We start from the raw sequence: 14,694 nt of genomic DNA on the forward strand, positions 1-14,694 counted from the left end.
CCTCTCCCTCTCTGATCACCCTCTCATCGTTTGCTCCCCGCTGTCATTTGGCGCGCTGTGCCTTTCCATCAAGCCACCTATCCCATCCTCCCTCCCTCCCTCCCTGCCTTCCCACCATCATCACCCCCCACCCCCACCACCACCACCTCTTCTCTCCTTCACCCTCTCTCCTCCTCTTCATCTTCATGTTCTGGTAGCTCTTCCACTCAAAGGAAAAAGACCATCTGCCTGACAAATAAATCCCTTCTTCCTCCTTGTGTGTGTGCGTCTCTCTTACCTTTGTCTCTCTGTACTTTTGTCATTCTCTCTCTTTCGCTCTGTCTGTTGTGGGAGCAGACAGAGGAGCAGTCAGCAGGTGTTTATGTCAAAGAGTACAGAGAGAGACGCAGGAGGGGAAACAAGCAGCGCTCTCTTCCTTTTCCTCTCCCTCCTGTCTTTGCTCTTTTGCATCCTCTCGTCCTTTTTACTCTGATGCTCTTTTTCCCTCTGTTCTCGAGCACTCCGGCTTGATTAAACTGCTTCATATTTCTTTGTCTCTGCCTCTCCATGTCTTCTCCCGGCTCAGATTCTTTCTCTCACACATGCAAACACTCCATTCCTCTCACTTCAGTTCACTTCAAAGGTATTTTATTGCTGTGATTGTCAAATGAATAAAAATATTGTCAGGTTCTGTTTGCAGTGCCTGACAGGTATATTACTGTAATTCAGAGGTGTAATTAGTTGCTAATTGTGCTAAAAGAAACAAATGATTAATTAACTACAGTTAATATAAAGTATTTTGTACCGGCTCACAGTTTTGTCATTCATTCTGTCACGTTCCCTCAGGCTGTGGCGTGCTGACTCATACGGTACTGAGCCGACAGAACCACAGTCCATCTCTTTTTTTTTTTTCTGCCTCAACATATTTTTCTATTTCTTTGTTTCTGCCTCTATATTCAGCACTTATCAAGAAGGTTAAACTGGTAATGCTTTTTTTAATAGGTGGAAAAACCTCTGTTTGCATGTGCACATGCATGCATCAGTGTGGGAGGGTGCTATAGTTCACACCACCTGGATAATTATGGGAGTTTTTATAGGTGGGCCTTGAAAGGCGAGTCTGTTATTATCAACATGAGTCACTGGCATTTAGGGAAAACCTGTAACACACACACACACACACACACACATACACACACACACACACACTCACACACACATACACAAACCCAAGCCTGCATCCAGGAGACCTGAATTATTTAAACCCATTGATTGCAGGACCACACACACAAACACACAGAGTTGATGAAGCCATGTCGTGACAGTGGAGATGTGTGTTTTCCTGTGTTTTTCTCTGTTGTTTCTGTAATGGCTACACCAGCCTGAGAGTTCAGGCCACACACACACACACACACACACACTGTAGTTTTGGCTGTCAATAATAATAATGTTTATCATGCCATAAAGATAATTAGGCTGACTGTCAGTCATAGTGGAGAACAGAGTGGAAAGCCAGTCTGACAGCCCCCCCCCCCAAACACACATCATACACACACTCACACACACGCACCTACACTCATACACCAGTAAACCAAGAAAGTAAAAAAAGGATGATTTGTGTGCTCTTTGTTGTGGTGTGTGTGTTTTTGTGACATGGTATGTGTGTGTGCGTCTACCAGCTTGAGTGGGTCCACCTCAGGGTCAGAATACAATCTGAATATATTTTGTCTGTTGTTCCATCTGAATAACAAAGAGCTAAGTGTGCGTTTGCACACATACATGTATCAGTGGTACCGCCTTTGTGTGTGTGTGTGTGTGTGTGTGTTTGACTCTTTCACATGTGAAAGCTGAGAGTGTGGATTTTACAGAATATTTAAATATTCTTCTGCATCTCAGTTCTTTTTTTTCACACACAAGGCTATTTGAAATGTAGATCTGTATATGTAACTTGCAAACTGCTCCTACCAAAGTGCATTTGTGTGTCTATGCATTGGGATGAGTTGTACGCCTTTGTGCAAATGTGTGTGTGTGTTTGTGTGTGTGTGTGTGTGTGTGTGTAAATTAACTGAGAGGATGAGATAGAAAGGAGATTTCAAAGGTTCAGTCAAATAGTGCCAGTAAAATTTATTTTTTCAGTCTGTTATCGTTTTTTTTCCTCTTTCTCTGTAAATATACATTGTGCATTTTCATTAGATGGAATTCGTAAGCCCATTAATGTTTTTGTTAAATTAACAAATATATCTGTGATTGAGTATCTCTAATCTGCCTTCACATATTCATTCTCAGAGTCCTCATAAGAATATAAATAGAATGAAATAATACTGTATCCATAACTTCTGTCCCTCTTACAATGAATTTAATGTGAACTTTTATTTCTGATTTTGACACCAAAATTTTGGTATGAATCTTAAACACGGGCTCAGATTTGGGTCGAAGCACAAAATCTGTACCCTGGGAACCTTTCACAAATGAGGTCCCTGCTTCCCATCCTTCATTTTAATAGCATCTACTATTTCTCTGCCAACTTCATTAGGGTTTAAAATTAACAGGAGTTAGGAGTGAAATTGAGATTATTAAATTGCACAGAAGCCTCAATTTTTATGCACTTTACTGCTTTTTTCATCACAGTTTAGTTATTGCCAATTCCCATTGTTAACCTGAGTCTTCACAGCTGCCATTTTCCTTACTAACTTAATAACTAACTAACTGACATACTTCATACTTTCGGCCAAGCATTATTACTATCATTATACTATCATTACTGCCACTTAGACGTTTTTATAAAGCAAACTTTTTGGTGATTGACAATACTTGCTTGGTGAGGGTAAGAGGACGAAGTGGTGAGAATTTTAGAGTTCTCATGTGGGCACGGTCTTGCTTTGTTCCTGTCCCCAGTTTCTGCCCTTAACTTTGCCTCCCGTCTCTCCTGCCATGCCTCAGTTTCCTGTTTGCTGTCCCTCCGTCCCTCCGTACCTCCTCTCCTCTCCTCTCCCACCCAGGTCTATGATAGTGATTACCTTAACTGCCAGCCGGTGTTCGTTAGCACCCTGTTGTTATCTCGTCTGTGCCATGGCAGAGGCAGTTGGGTTTAGGCTAAGAATGGGGTGTGGATTTAGATGGGGCAGCTCAGTCGCCCATTGGCTGATGCTAATGATGGAGAGGATACTATACAAGCTGTTCTTTTGATCTTTCCTTCCCTCCTCACAAAACCTGGAGTCCAGCCTGCTGAGATTGCTCATTGAGAGGGCTGCCAGTCTTCTCGTTGCTTTGACCCGTCTTTTACTCCATGTTAAAGAAAATGTGTGTGTATAATGTGCAGGATATGCTCCATGTGAGAACTCAATGGTGTGATCATTATTTCAGCCAGGTTGAGTCTCTGCTGAAAGAACAATTGATTTGTCTCGGTGATATTTTGATTTTCAGCACACCTCTCGCCTTCTCACGACAGTTCTTGATGTGTGTAGAGAGGAAGCAGCCTGTTGCCTTATTGATTTGGTATCTCATGTTGTTTCCATTGTTAGCGCCCTGAAGATCACAGAAAAGTTTTCATATTCAGCCCTAATTTATTTTCTTTTTCTTCTTTGGTCCAGCTCCAGGAGACTGTAAAGAGGAAACTGGACAGTGCACGATCGCCCCTCAATGGAGACCAGAACGGCATCTGTGATGGAGGCAGCTACTCACCGACCACCAAACGGGTACGAAAGGAGGTTTCTGGTGGTTTAGACGCACTAACAGGTCTCCCTAACAACAACAATAACAGTGTACCACCCATCTCTCCTCTGCATCACCAAATGGACATTAAGCCTTTACTCGGCGGGCCCAACACTTCCGCCGGAAACAACACTACAAACAGCAATGGCAACCATGTAGGCCGGGCGTCCGATGAGCTGGGGAAGAATGGTGGCAGCCATCTCCCAGACGTGAAGCTGAACGGCTCACTGGACCTCGAGGACAGTTTCGGCCTCCTCAAAGACCTGAAACAGGAGCCGCTGGATGACGGAGGTGGGATGGAGTCCTCTGATCCCCAGTCTCTGTCCAATCAGAACAAACTGTTCTCTGACATCAACCTCAATGACCAGGAGTGGCAGGAGCTGATCGATGAGCTGGCCAACACCGTGCCAGAGGACGATATGCACGACCTCTTCAATGAGGACTTTGAGGACAAGAAAGAGGCAGAGTTTGGCAGGCCGGCAAACAATCAGACTCCAGGCCCGCAGGAAGCAGCTGGGAACACGACTGCACCTGGAGGGGGGGCCGCGCCAGCAGCAGCCCTGCCTCCGCCTCCACAGCCTCCACAGGGAGGTCCGCAGGTTCCTATAGGCTCACCACAGGTCAGTGTTAAGAGGGTCAACATGATGCCTATTAACCCCGATCCCTGCACTAAATTGTAACCACCTTAGGTGATTCAGTCATGTAATGATGTTTGTTTGATATTTGCTCTAAAGCTTGTAACTCACTTGCGAGCACTAATTTAAGTGACTGTCAGCTTTTAGTTGTAACAGACAACAGATCTGTCTGTCAACATGTTAGTATATCAGAACAGCAACAATTCATAAACCATGTATTAACTGCACAGTACAAATGACAAAATATCACTAGAGAATTCCTAGATAGTTCAGCCAGGCAACCGAACAGGAATAATATCTAAAAGACTATTAAAATATAAATGGTTTCATTTAGGAAATGAATATGGATTTGTAATTTTTTCTAATATAAGACTGAGAATGAGTAAGACTGAATTCTACGGAAGTACCCTTTTTGTGTTTTTGTTTTCTTGAGAGATGAGTTGAGATGATCAGCTCTCATGTTTGTGCTGTGAGTATGCAGCTGAAGCCCAGAGGTGATTATCTTACTTTAGCTTAAACATGTAAAGCAGGGGCTAACTGCCAGCCTGGCTCTCTCCAAAGTTTAATAATACACATACCATAATTTTCAAAGCAATCTGAATAAGTAAGTAACTATTTTTAATATGTTAGTTAGTTACTTTATTAGTTATGAGAGTAGGGGCAGTTGTGTCTTATGACTATTTCTTGACAAACATTAGTTTAACCCTCCCTTCAGTGATTCTGTGTGGTGTCTCCAGCTGAGCTATAGGTCTCTGTACAGACATGGTATCCATCCTATAACAGGATGGTTAATTTAGAAATCTTTAGAGGTGTTGATTGGTGTATTCTTGACCTTCGAAGATATCCTGGCTAGCTGTTCCTCATTTTTCCAGTCTTTATGCAGAGCTAAGCTAATCGCCTCCCAGCATTGTGTTGAACTGTTCATATAAGTATTGATGGTACATAACTCTCATGGGATTTGTGTGTGGAATCTTCTCCTCAGGTCCGACCATCATCATCGGGCCCTCAGTTTGCCACCACTGCCAATGGAACACCTCCGCAGCAACCACTGCAGCAGTCTCCAGCCGTTGCCATGGCATCAGGTTCACCATTGCACAACTGCGTGGCCCGTTCCCCTCAAACCCCAACCCAGGCTCAGACACAAGCAGTCTCTAGGCCTGGGAATGGATACATGATGAACCCGGGCCCAGGGGTCAGTCAGGCAGGAACAGGAACTGGAGCCGCTGGGGTTGCCCCTGGAGGTCAGTCTGTGGGGCCAGTGACGCCTGAACTTTCTCCAGCAGAGCAGCTGAAAGCAATGGCTCAGCAACGTGCTAAACTGCTGCAGCAGAAGCAGCAGCAGCAACAAGCAGCTAACTGGTCCCCTGCAGGCGCTCCAACCAGTCCCTATAACTCTGGTCCCTTTAACCAGGACAAACCCAACAGCCCCATGATGTACCCACCGCAAGCCTTTAACACACCACAGGGCCCTCTAGTGGCTGGGATGGCCCCCAACAATGGGCCCAAAGCCCCCATGAGTAACTACCTCCCTCACAACCATATGAGCATGATGGGTCAGCAGCAGCCAAACAGCATCAACCAGAACACCCTGACCAAACAACAGCAGCAGCAGCAGCAGCAAACGGCAGCCATGTTGTCCTACAACAACACCAAACCACTGAGTCACTTCAGTGGCAGCGGGGTGGATCACATAGGCCAGAGGATGACTCCACCCATGGGAGGGAACAGTCAGGTCAAGAACCCCATGATGCCTCCCTACATGGGTGGTGGAGGAGGCGGGGGCCAGGGAGCGGGGCCAGGGCAGACCCAGGGGCCGATCCCAGGACAGACAGCCCACCTGAGTGAGGAGCAGAAGAGGATGTTGCTGATGAAGCAGAAAGTGTTGAACCAGAACATGCCCTACAGCACCATGCAGCCTCATGGACAGGTAAGGGAACTGTTTGATGCCCTCTGTTGTCATTTTTTAATCAAGCTGTGTAGCTTGAACTATGATTGCAGGGTCATTCTTCAGAGAACAGGTTCTGTGGAGATGAGCGCCATGTGTAAGGGTGGTGGTGTTATAGAGCACTCAGCCTATGACCTTGGGAGGAGAACGAGACACCCTGTAGTTTTTGCTTGTCAGTCCTTGGGGAAACACAGGCTGTCCACTGGAGGTTCGCTATAATGGTTCAGGAATAATAACAGGAGCTAAGTTTATTTTAACAGCTGACTGGGAGAGATTACAGAACGCAGATTGCCGTTTTATAAAATCTTCCAGAGGTGCAGCCAGGGAAGGTAAAATGGCGGTAGTTGCCCCAGCAACAAACCAGGGCTGGGAATAGACATAGGAAAATGGCCTGTCGAGAGTGTATTGATGCCTCTGCAACACTAGCAGCACTGATAGCCCCCCCCCACTCCTCCTCCCCCAGACACACAAGCGCATGCACTCACACACCACGACTAACACCAAAGCTAAACGGCTCCTTTGCTCATATCCCCAATCTGTCACAGCTGACTGATGGCTGAGATTGGACTGCTAAGCCAAGCTAGCTGCTGTCATTACCGAAAGCCCACCCCGGGCAGTTTGTTTCCCGAGCCCAGCGAGCGGCGCAGCCCACTGTGAACGCTCCAGTGGTTCAGCCAGGTGTCAGGTGTCTTTAATAATCCAGTGGACAGAGGACGTTAAGGAGGTGTGGATGGACTATAGCTTAACCAATAATAACCCACACAAGTGAAATTCACACTTTTGTGCATCTTCTCCTTGCTCATTATCTCAGGGCCATTGTATTATCGTCAATAGAAAGTCTGTGTTGCTGGTTTGTGCATATGTGTTGACGATGCACTTGTCAGTGTTGTCTCCTTCTCTCTTTATCTTTCTATCTCTCTCACTCTGCCTCCCTTGTGTTTATGATATGGCTAGAGTCAGTCACCTCCTCCTCCTCCCCTCTGGTTGATCTCTGCATCTCCTGTCCTGCTCCTCCTCCTTCCTCCCCCCTCTGCTCCCTCCGTCTCTCTCTCTTTCTCCCTCTGCCAGAGACACTCAGCACCAATAAAGGAGCAGATTTATTAATATGGGGCCTTTGTGGCTCCTGCCTGGAGGGCTGTGTGTTTGTGTGTGCGAGTGAGGGAGTGCGAGTCCGTGCACATATATGTTTGTGTGGGTTTCATAGATTTAAGGGGCGGTGGGTGTAAGGGGAGGGGTTGGGGTGGGGGGGTGGAGAGATTTATTTGAGTGAGCAGAGGAGAATTGGAGACCGGGAGGAGAGAGGAGAGGGATGTGCACAGTAGAAAAGGAACGACTTAAAGGAGAAAGGCAAATGCAGAAAGAGATTTATTGTAGAGTGAGGATGGAGCATATTAAAAAGAAAGTCAAGGGCCTGGTGAGAGAGAAATAAGTGAGCAATACAGAATGGAGTGTCAGAAATGCAAAATACTCACCGTTCTATATGCATTTAGCACAATTATAATGACTGTAATTAGTAAGTAAGTTTATTTTCAGTGTATAGCCACACAGATCTCAAGTAACATTAGCAAATCAACTGAAGGACATTTTAGCAACATACAACAGAAATCACTGTGCACTGTTATAGTGAGCATTTATTAGTGTGTAAGTGGGTTCAGATGATGTTTACATCAGTATTTACAGGATAACGACGACTCAGAGTAAAGGGGCACTCCACTGATTTTCCACATCAAGATCGGTTACAGGTCATGTGCAGTACCCCTCAGTGTCTCCTGCGGCACTGGAGAAAATATGATGTCATTGTGATGTCATCATGGTTCTCTTGGCTTGGAGACTACAATCAGAAATACAGCGGTAAACACAGACATTTACCAGACAGGGAGAGTCTTAAAAAAAAAACACATCTTCAGATGGCATTGTGGGAAGTGTAGTGCTTTCGGAGCTTGGTCACACTGCGGATTAGAAGTCAGGATTTCTCAGCTTCTGCTGCTTTAATATTGGCAATATATTTTTAAATGTATCTCCCCTAAATCCTCCAACTTTTCTGAAGTGCTATACAAAATCTCTAGAGTGCTCTTTTAATGGAAAAGAATTTTAACACTGAAGTAACCTAACTGCAAGCGCTGCTACTTAGGTCGGTCATAATGAATTGAATGCCAATTGGCAATACATGTCAGCTGTAAAAGAGGTCTGGGCAAATCGGATTTCTAATATTAGAGTTTTCAAACCATCTGCGCCTTAATTGTACGCACATTGGACACAAATCTGCTAAATTCTTCGGTGTGTTAAGGTGAGAAATCGTGAAAATAGTGACAACATATGCCAAATGTAATAAACAACAATTTTTTATTAATTATGGCTTTTGACACATTCAACAACAGTGAACCCATTGCAAAACTCGTATATTGCCCGAGTAAGCAGTGACAGTAGCAACACCTTCATCACTGCTTACTGTTTATGTGTCCTGTCACAGGAGCTCACACATGGAGACCTCATGGTTCAATAACATTCCCCTTCTGCCCTACAAAACCTGTTAGCCTGTTAGTTTCCTTGTATCATTAGAGTGTGCACTGTGTTTACACCCTCTATCATTTCACACTTAATGATTTCGAACAATAATTATATTTTAGATGTTCAGTTTCCAGATACTTGATTGGACTTTTTCACCAATGTCTGCTTCATCTATTTGCAACTGCAGAGGATCGGCTCAGAAAGTAAAGGTTTAAACCCACTTGTTTTAATGTTTACCAGCCATGGCGCCTGGTATTTTTTTTCACTTAGTGAATCTGTGTGTGCGTATCATCATGGCAAGATGTATCTGGAGACACCCACTGTAGGGGGAACTACCACAGAGGCAGTTTTTAGTGCTTTGGTAGGTGTTTATATGAGACAGATCTTGTCACAGCTATAGTGTCACAACTGTGCAGGATGCACTCACAAAACTTTACAGGTGTGTAGTTGAGATCAAAATGAAGACTGAGTTCAAAGATGGGTGTGGTCTGACCCATGAGTACTGAGTAGTCATGTTATAATGTAGTAATGACTGCTGGTGTGATCCCATTGATGGTCTGCAGTTGTAGTTCTCAGGTTCAAGCTTGGTCATGGTGTTTGTGCTTGGGTGAAGTGATGCTAGCTGTGTCTTCTTTGTCGGCATTAGTGTATGCGTACATTAGCCTTTGTGTGTGTGTGTGTGTGTGTGTGTGTGTGTGTGTGTGTGTGTGTGTGTGTGTGTGTGTGTGTGTGTGTGTGTGTGTGTGTGTGTGTGGCAGTTGTCACAGGTGGTGTTTTAACATCACTGTCTCTGCTGTGTCCTCTCTCCCTCAGTTTCTCTCTGTCAGTGTGTGTGTGTTTGTGTGTGTGTGTAGGCTAATCCAGTTAGCAGCTGCTCGGGGAAACTTCAGCCTCACTCCTCAAAAGCTCGTTAGTCAAGCTTTAATTGTTGCCTTGCTTTGCATATCGCCATGACGCTAATTTATGCCCGTTGTCGCGGTTACCGTCGCCACAGTGGTGGATGTCTCAGTGGAAGTAGCAAGTGGGGGAGCAAAGGCGTGTGCATGAGTCTGTGGAAGATGTTTGTGTGATTGTCTGTGTGTGACGGATGATGCGGTGGCCTGTGTGTGTGTGTGTGTGTGTGTGTGTGTGTGTGTGTGTGTGTGTGTGTGTGTGTGAGGCAGAGAGACAGAATGATTGTGAGACGGATGTGGCTTTTTGCACAAGCGCGCATGCAGCTGTATGGAGCTAGCAGCGTGGGGGCGGGTCTTTGGGCTTATCTGAGTGATGATTGGATGAGAATGGATTGACAAGTGTTGGCCTCAGAGGAGAGTCTAGTCTTGTGTTATCCTGATGAATTGGAGCTGTAGGTTTGGCTGTGTGTATGTGTGAATGGATACGTGTTTGGAGGTGAGCACATGTGTGTGTGCTTTTGCATGTACTGTAGGAGATTATGGTGTTGCACACCGACTGCAGTGCACAAAGGAGCCGACACCGGTGCTAATAGCCCTGTGAGTCACGACACCAGCCCCCTCACACAAACACACACATTCACACACACACACTAACACTAAACAAATAAAAAGGCTTTGAAAAACACCCACAGGCATGCACACTCTCTGCTAAAGCCTTTCCTGCTTTTTACCTTCCCCACCCTTCTCTTTCCAGAGTCTCTCTCATCATCCTCTCTGTCCTGAGAACCCTGACCTCCACAAGGTCTCAGGGGTGGCAGACACACACACACACACACACACACACACACACTACCGCTGTCTTCACTAACTTAAGGACACCAAATCCAACAGCTGAGCTGATACTATCAGCCGATTTTATTTGTAACAAAAATACATTGTATACCCATCATATATAAAACAGCCAATAAGTATAACAAATTGCACTACAGCAACGCCCAACATTTGTTTTGAAAGGCGTCTGTTTAAATGAATAATAATTGCAGTTTTTTAATTTTTATTTGGATGGCTACTTAAATGTGGGAATATAACTTTAATAGTCAACCTGTAATAATTGGTTTGATTTCAAAATTCACAGCATAATTGGAACAGGCCGAGTCTTGTGTTGGGACATCAAACCCTCTCAGATGTGAATATGAGGAAGTGTTTTGGATTCAATGGAAAAATCATGTATAGCGGATCATTTTAAACTGTTAAACAGAACGTCAAGCAAATTTTCGAAGGGATGTGACTGCATGTAAAGTGTCTGCAAAGGTGAGACTGGATGCAAACAATTGCAAATTTGCTGGGGGCAGTATTGGCAAGCTACAACATATTGCTTGATGACATTCATCACAGCAGGAGAGAAAACTGTACGAAGCTCATTCACATCAGTTTTAGATTATGGTGATATAATCTGCATGCATGCAACTTCATAAACACTTAGAAAACTAGACTCTGCTCATCATGCTGCTTTACGTTTCAAAACAAATACTGGGGCAACGGACTCACCATTGTATTTCATATGAATCACTAGGATGACTTTGCCTATACCAGAGGAGAAAAAAACATATGCTGATGTTTATTTACAAGATATTGTTAGGTAAACTACCAACCTATATCTCCAGCCTGTTGTCCTTTCAAACAGTTACTAGCACTAGATGCGCTAATCGGATTCTTTTAAATGTCCCCGAGGTGCACTCAGAGCTCGGCCAAACGGCGTTCTTCTTTTATGAACCTTGGGCGTGGAAGACTTGCAAAATACAATTAGTTTGTTAAATATATTCAACAATATTTAACATATTTTATACAACTAAACAACTGTTTTAAATGAGTAACCACATATGAAATGGACTGGGATACGGATATCAGTGGCTGGCCTTTTATATTTCTCATCTTTCATTCATTTACTGTTGGTGCCTCACTTTCCTTCACCCTCTTTCTTGTTTTAGCTTTGATGTGTTTTATTAAGTGAAATTGTTTTTTTTTTTTCTTGCAACCCCTGTGCTGCCTCTTGATCACGACTTCCTTGAAGAAGAGATCTTGTATCTCATTAGGACCTTCCTGGATAAATAAAGGATAAATACAAATAAAATACAACTAATGTTTATACAGAAGTAGTGTTATTTATGCAAATTGCTGTTATATACTCTGCTATTATTAACATTTTGTTCAACATTGTTTTCCAACATAAAAAGTGAAAAATAATGGAAAACTGGAGCTGGAAGCATGTCTACTCTTACTTGTTGAAAAATTCTGGATCAGGCCCAGACCTGCTGGCTCCAGGTTGACAGGTGAAAGAGCAGAGAGTATCAAGATGGTTAGAGGAGGAAACATCAGAGAGACTCAGCCACATGTTTGAGCCTCAGTCAGACTCAGACTCAAATGAGGAGTCTGTTGAGATCAGAATCAGAGACTAGCAGACGTATCAGAGCGGTTAGCGTAGTTAGCATCTTTTATTTGTTTATGTTGTTTGTTAGCTTATTACTGGCAATGGCTGACACAGCGTTAGTGGTTGTGCTAAGTCAAACTCTCTGTACTGAAAGGTTTCAGGTTTATTTAGCCCGCTCCCTGTCCCCACAAGTTGGCAGGATTGGTTCCTTAGGTTTGTATGACGTATGAAACCCTGACTGTGTGAATCTGTTTCTATGAGACTGTCATTGGCTCACTGCTTCAAGGTGGAAACACTCAGTCATGGCGTCGACTGCTTATTTCGCTCATGATATGTCTTATATTATATAGAAAACATCATATGGATGTTAACAAGGTTAACAACTTGATTTTTATTGAAGGGAGTCTTTAATGGAAAATTAACAGATGTTATGTTGTGGGTCATTTTGAATATCGGACGATACATAGATATTTTTTACTCCTAAATAACAATACCAGTAATGGCCACAAAAATTCAGTATCACTCAGGCTCTGTTACAAACCACATGGTGAAGGATGGAGGGAAAGGACAAAAAGGCGAGTGAGAAGAGAGAAAGAGAGTGAAGAAGAACTTGGGACTGCACAGCCCCAGACCAAGTTATTTCTCTCTCTCTCTTCCCTCCATCTGTCCCCATGAGCAGAAGATATTACCTTCCCTTCCTCCCTCCTTCCCTCACATACACACATTTTATCTCCTGCTCACTCCGTCACCCCCCCCCACACACACAGACACACACACACAAACACACAAGTGAACAGTGCTCTCTCTCTATCTCTCTCTCTCTCTCTCTCTCTCTCTCTCTCTCCAGCACACGTGTCAGGGCTTGAGCTGAGCTGCTCTCAGATCCTGTAGAGAGCCTCTAAAAATTGAGAGAGGGTGGGGGGGAGTCAGGTTGTGAAGAGGTGTTCGGGTGGAGCGGGGAGGTGGGGAGGTGGGGAGACTGCTGTGTTCTGGTGTGTATTTGTTCTCTGACTCTGAGATGCTTCCTGTTACGACAAACACAAGACAAACAGCTCTCTCTGTCCCCCCGCTGTCCATTTTTCCCCTCATATCTGTTCTTTCCTTTCCTTTCCCCTTCTTCCCTCTCCTCTCTCATCCATTCCTCCTCCTTCTGCCCCCTCCCTGCCTCCTTAACCACTCTGCCTCTCCTGTGCTTAGAGGGAGCTGTTAGTGCCGAGCTCCACTTCACTACTCTCGATCAATAATGTGTGTGTGCTGGCATGAGTGTGTGTGTTTGTGTGTGTCATTGCTTGGGTATATTCTTAATATATATAAGTGTGTGTGTGTGTGTGTGTGTGTGTGTGTGTGTGTGTGTGTAGTTAAACACAGTACTGTGTACATGTATCTGATACAACAGTTTTTATGTGTGTGTATGAGATTCAGTGTGTGAATGTGAGTCATGTAAGATTATATGTGTGTGTATAAAACACAGTAAACATGCGTAATAGTGAGTTTATTATGCTAATGCTCAGGGATGAGAGTGGGCACGTGTGTGTTTATGTATCAATATGTGTGTGTGTGTGTGTCTGAGCAGCACTGGCAGCAGCAGGAGGGAAAAACGATTCCCAGGATCCCCCGACCCCCCCGACCCCCCGCCTCCACCCTACAACATAACACACACAGACCCTACCAAAGCTGTTGGGTTCGCTCTGACAGCGCCAGAGAAAACACAGTGAGACAGACCATCTCCACCCATTCGACACACCCTGGGGGTGTGAATACAGGGTTGGAGAGGAAATATCAATACTCACCTCCACCAACAGGCTGTTTTTCTGAGCAATGTCACTGTATGGTGTTTTTGGAGTTTTTAGTGTAAGTGTGTGTGTGTGTATGTGTATGTGTTTGTGTATATGGCTGTATGGCTGTAATCAAGCCCTCTATAATATTAACCTCATCTGAACACTGACCTGCAGGCCTCACTGTGTCAGAAACCAGTCCTGACACAGTGTGTCTGCAGGCACATGGTGTCTGAGTGTATGTGTATGTGACTGTAAGTATGTGCATATGTAGAAGAGCAGCCACAGCCAAGTGCGCGTGTGTGTGTGAGTTCGGGGGGGGGGGGGGTGTAGATCATTCTTATGCTGTGTCTGTTGGCCAAAGGGAGGGAGGAAGGGAGATGTAGTCAGAAGGCTGCATACTAAACAGACTGCTGTCACCCCGCCAGCACCTCACACGCACACACACACACACACACACACACACACACAGAAATATAAAGGGATGCTTGGTTGCTCTACCTCTTATAAACACACTCACAAACAGTCCACATACACAGAGAGACGTGATGCATGCACGCACACACACACACACACACACACACACACACAAACACACATACTCTCCTCATGCTAGCTTAAACTTTGGCTGCCTTGCTCGGCTGCCGGTTGCCATGGCAACCATTGCCCACAGCACCTTGCAGCCCAAATCAATGGCAGCTCCAAGACTAGGGTAGACAGGGGTAGCTCGTGTGTGTGTGTGTGTGTGTGTGTGTGTGTGTGTGTGTGTGTGTGTGTGTGTGTGTGTGTGTGTGTGTGTGTGTGTGTGTGTGTGTGTGTGTGT

The 14,694-nt window shown here is 44.7% G+C and overlaps 1 protein-coding gene across 1 annotated transcript in view; it reads left to right on the top strand.

The window, feature by feature from the left end:
- The window catches only part of maml3 (mastermind like transcriptional coactivator 3), a 111,071-nt gene that overhangs the window by 53,064 nt on the left and 43,313 nt on the right, over nucleotides 1-14,694 (top strand). The window contains exons 2-3 of the mRNA XM_022740018.1: nucleotides 3,567-4,307; nucleotides 5,305-6,249. Coding sequence (XP_022595739.1) covers nucleotides 3,567-4,307; nucleotides 5,305-6,249 — 1,686 coding nt within the window. The remainder of the gene's footprint in view (nucleotides 1-3,566; nucleotides 4,308-5,304; nucleotides 6,250-14,694) is intronic.

This window comes from Seriola dumerili, unplaced genomic scaffold (genome assembly GCF_002260705.1).
Source record: "Seriola dumerili isolate Sdu_G_001 unplaced genomic scaffold, Sdu_1.0 BDQW01000050.1, whole genome shotgun sequence".
Taxonomy (NCBI): domain Eukaryota; kingdom Metazoa; phylum Chordata; class Actinopteri; order Carangiformes; family Carangidae; genus Seriola; species Seriola dumerili.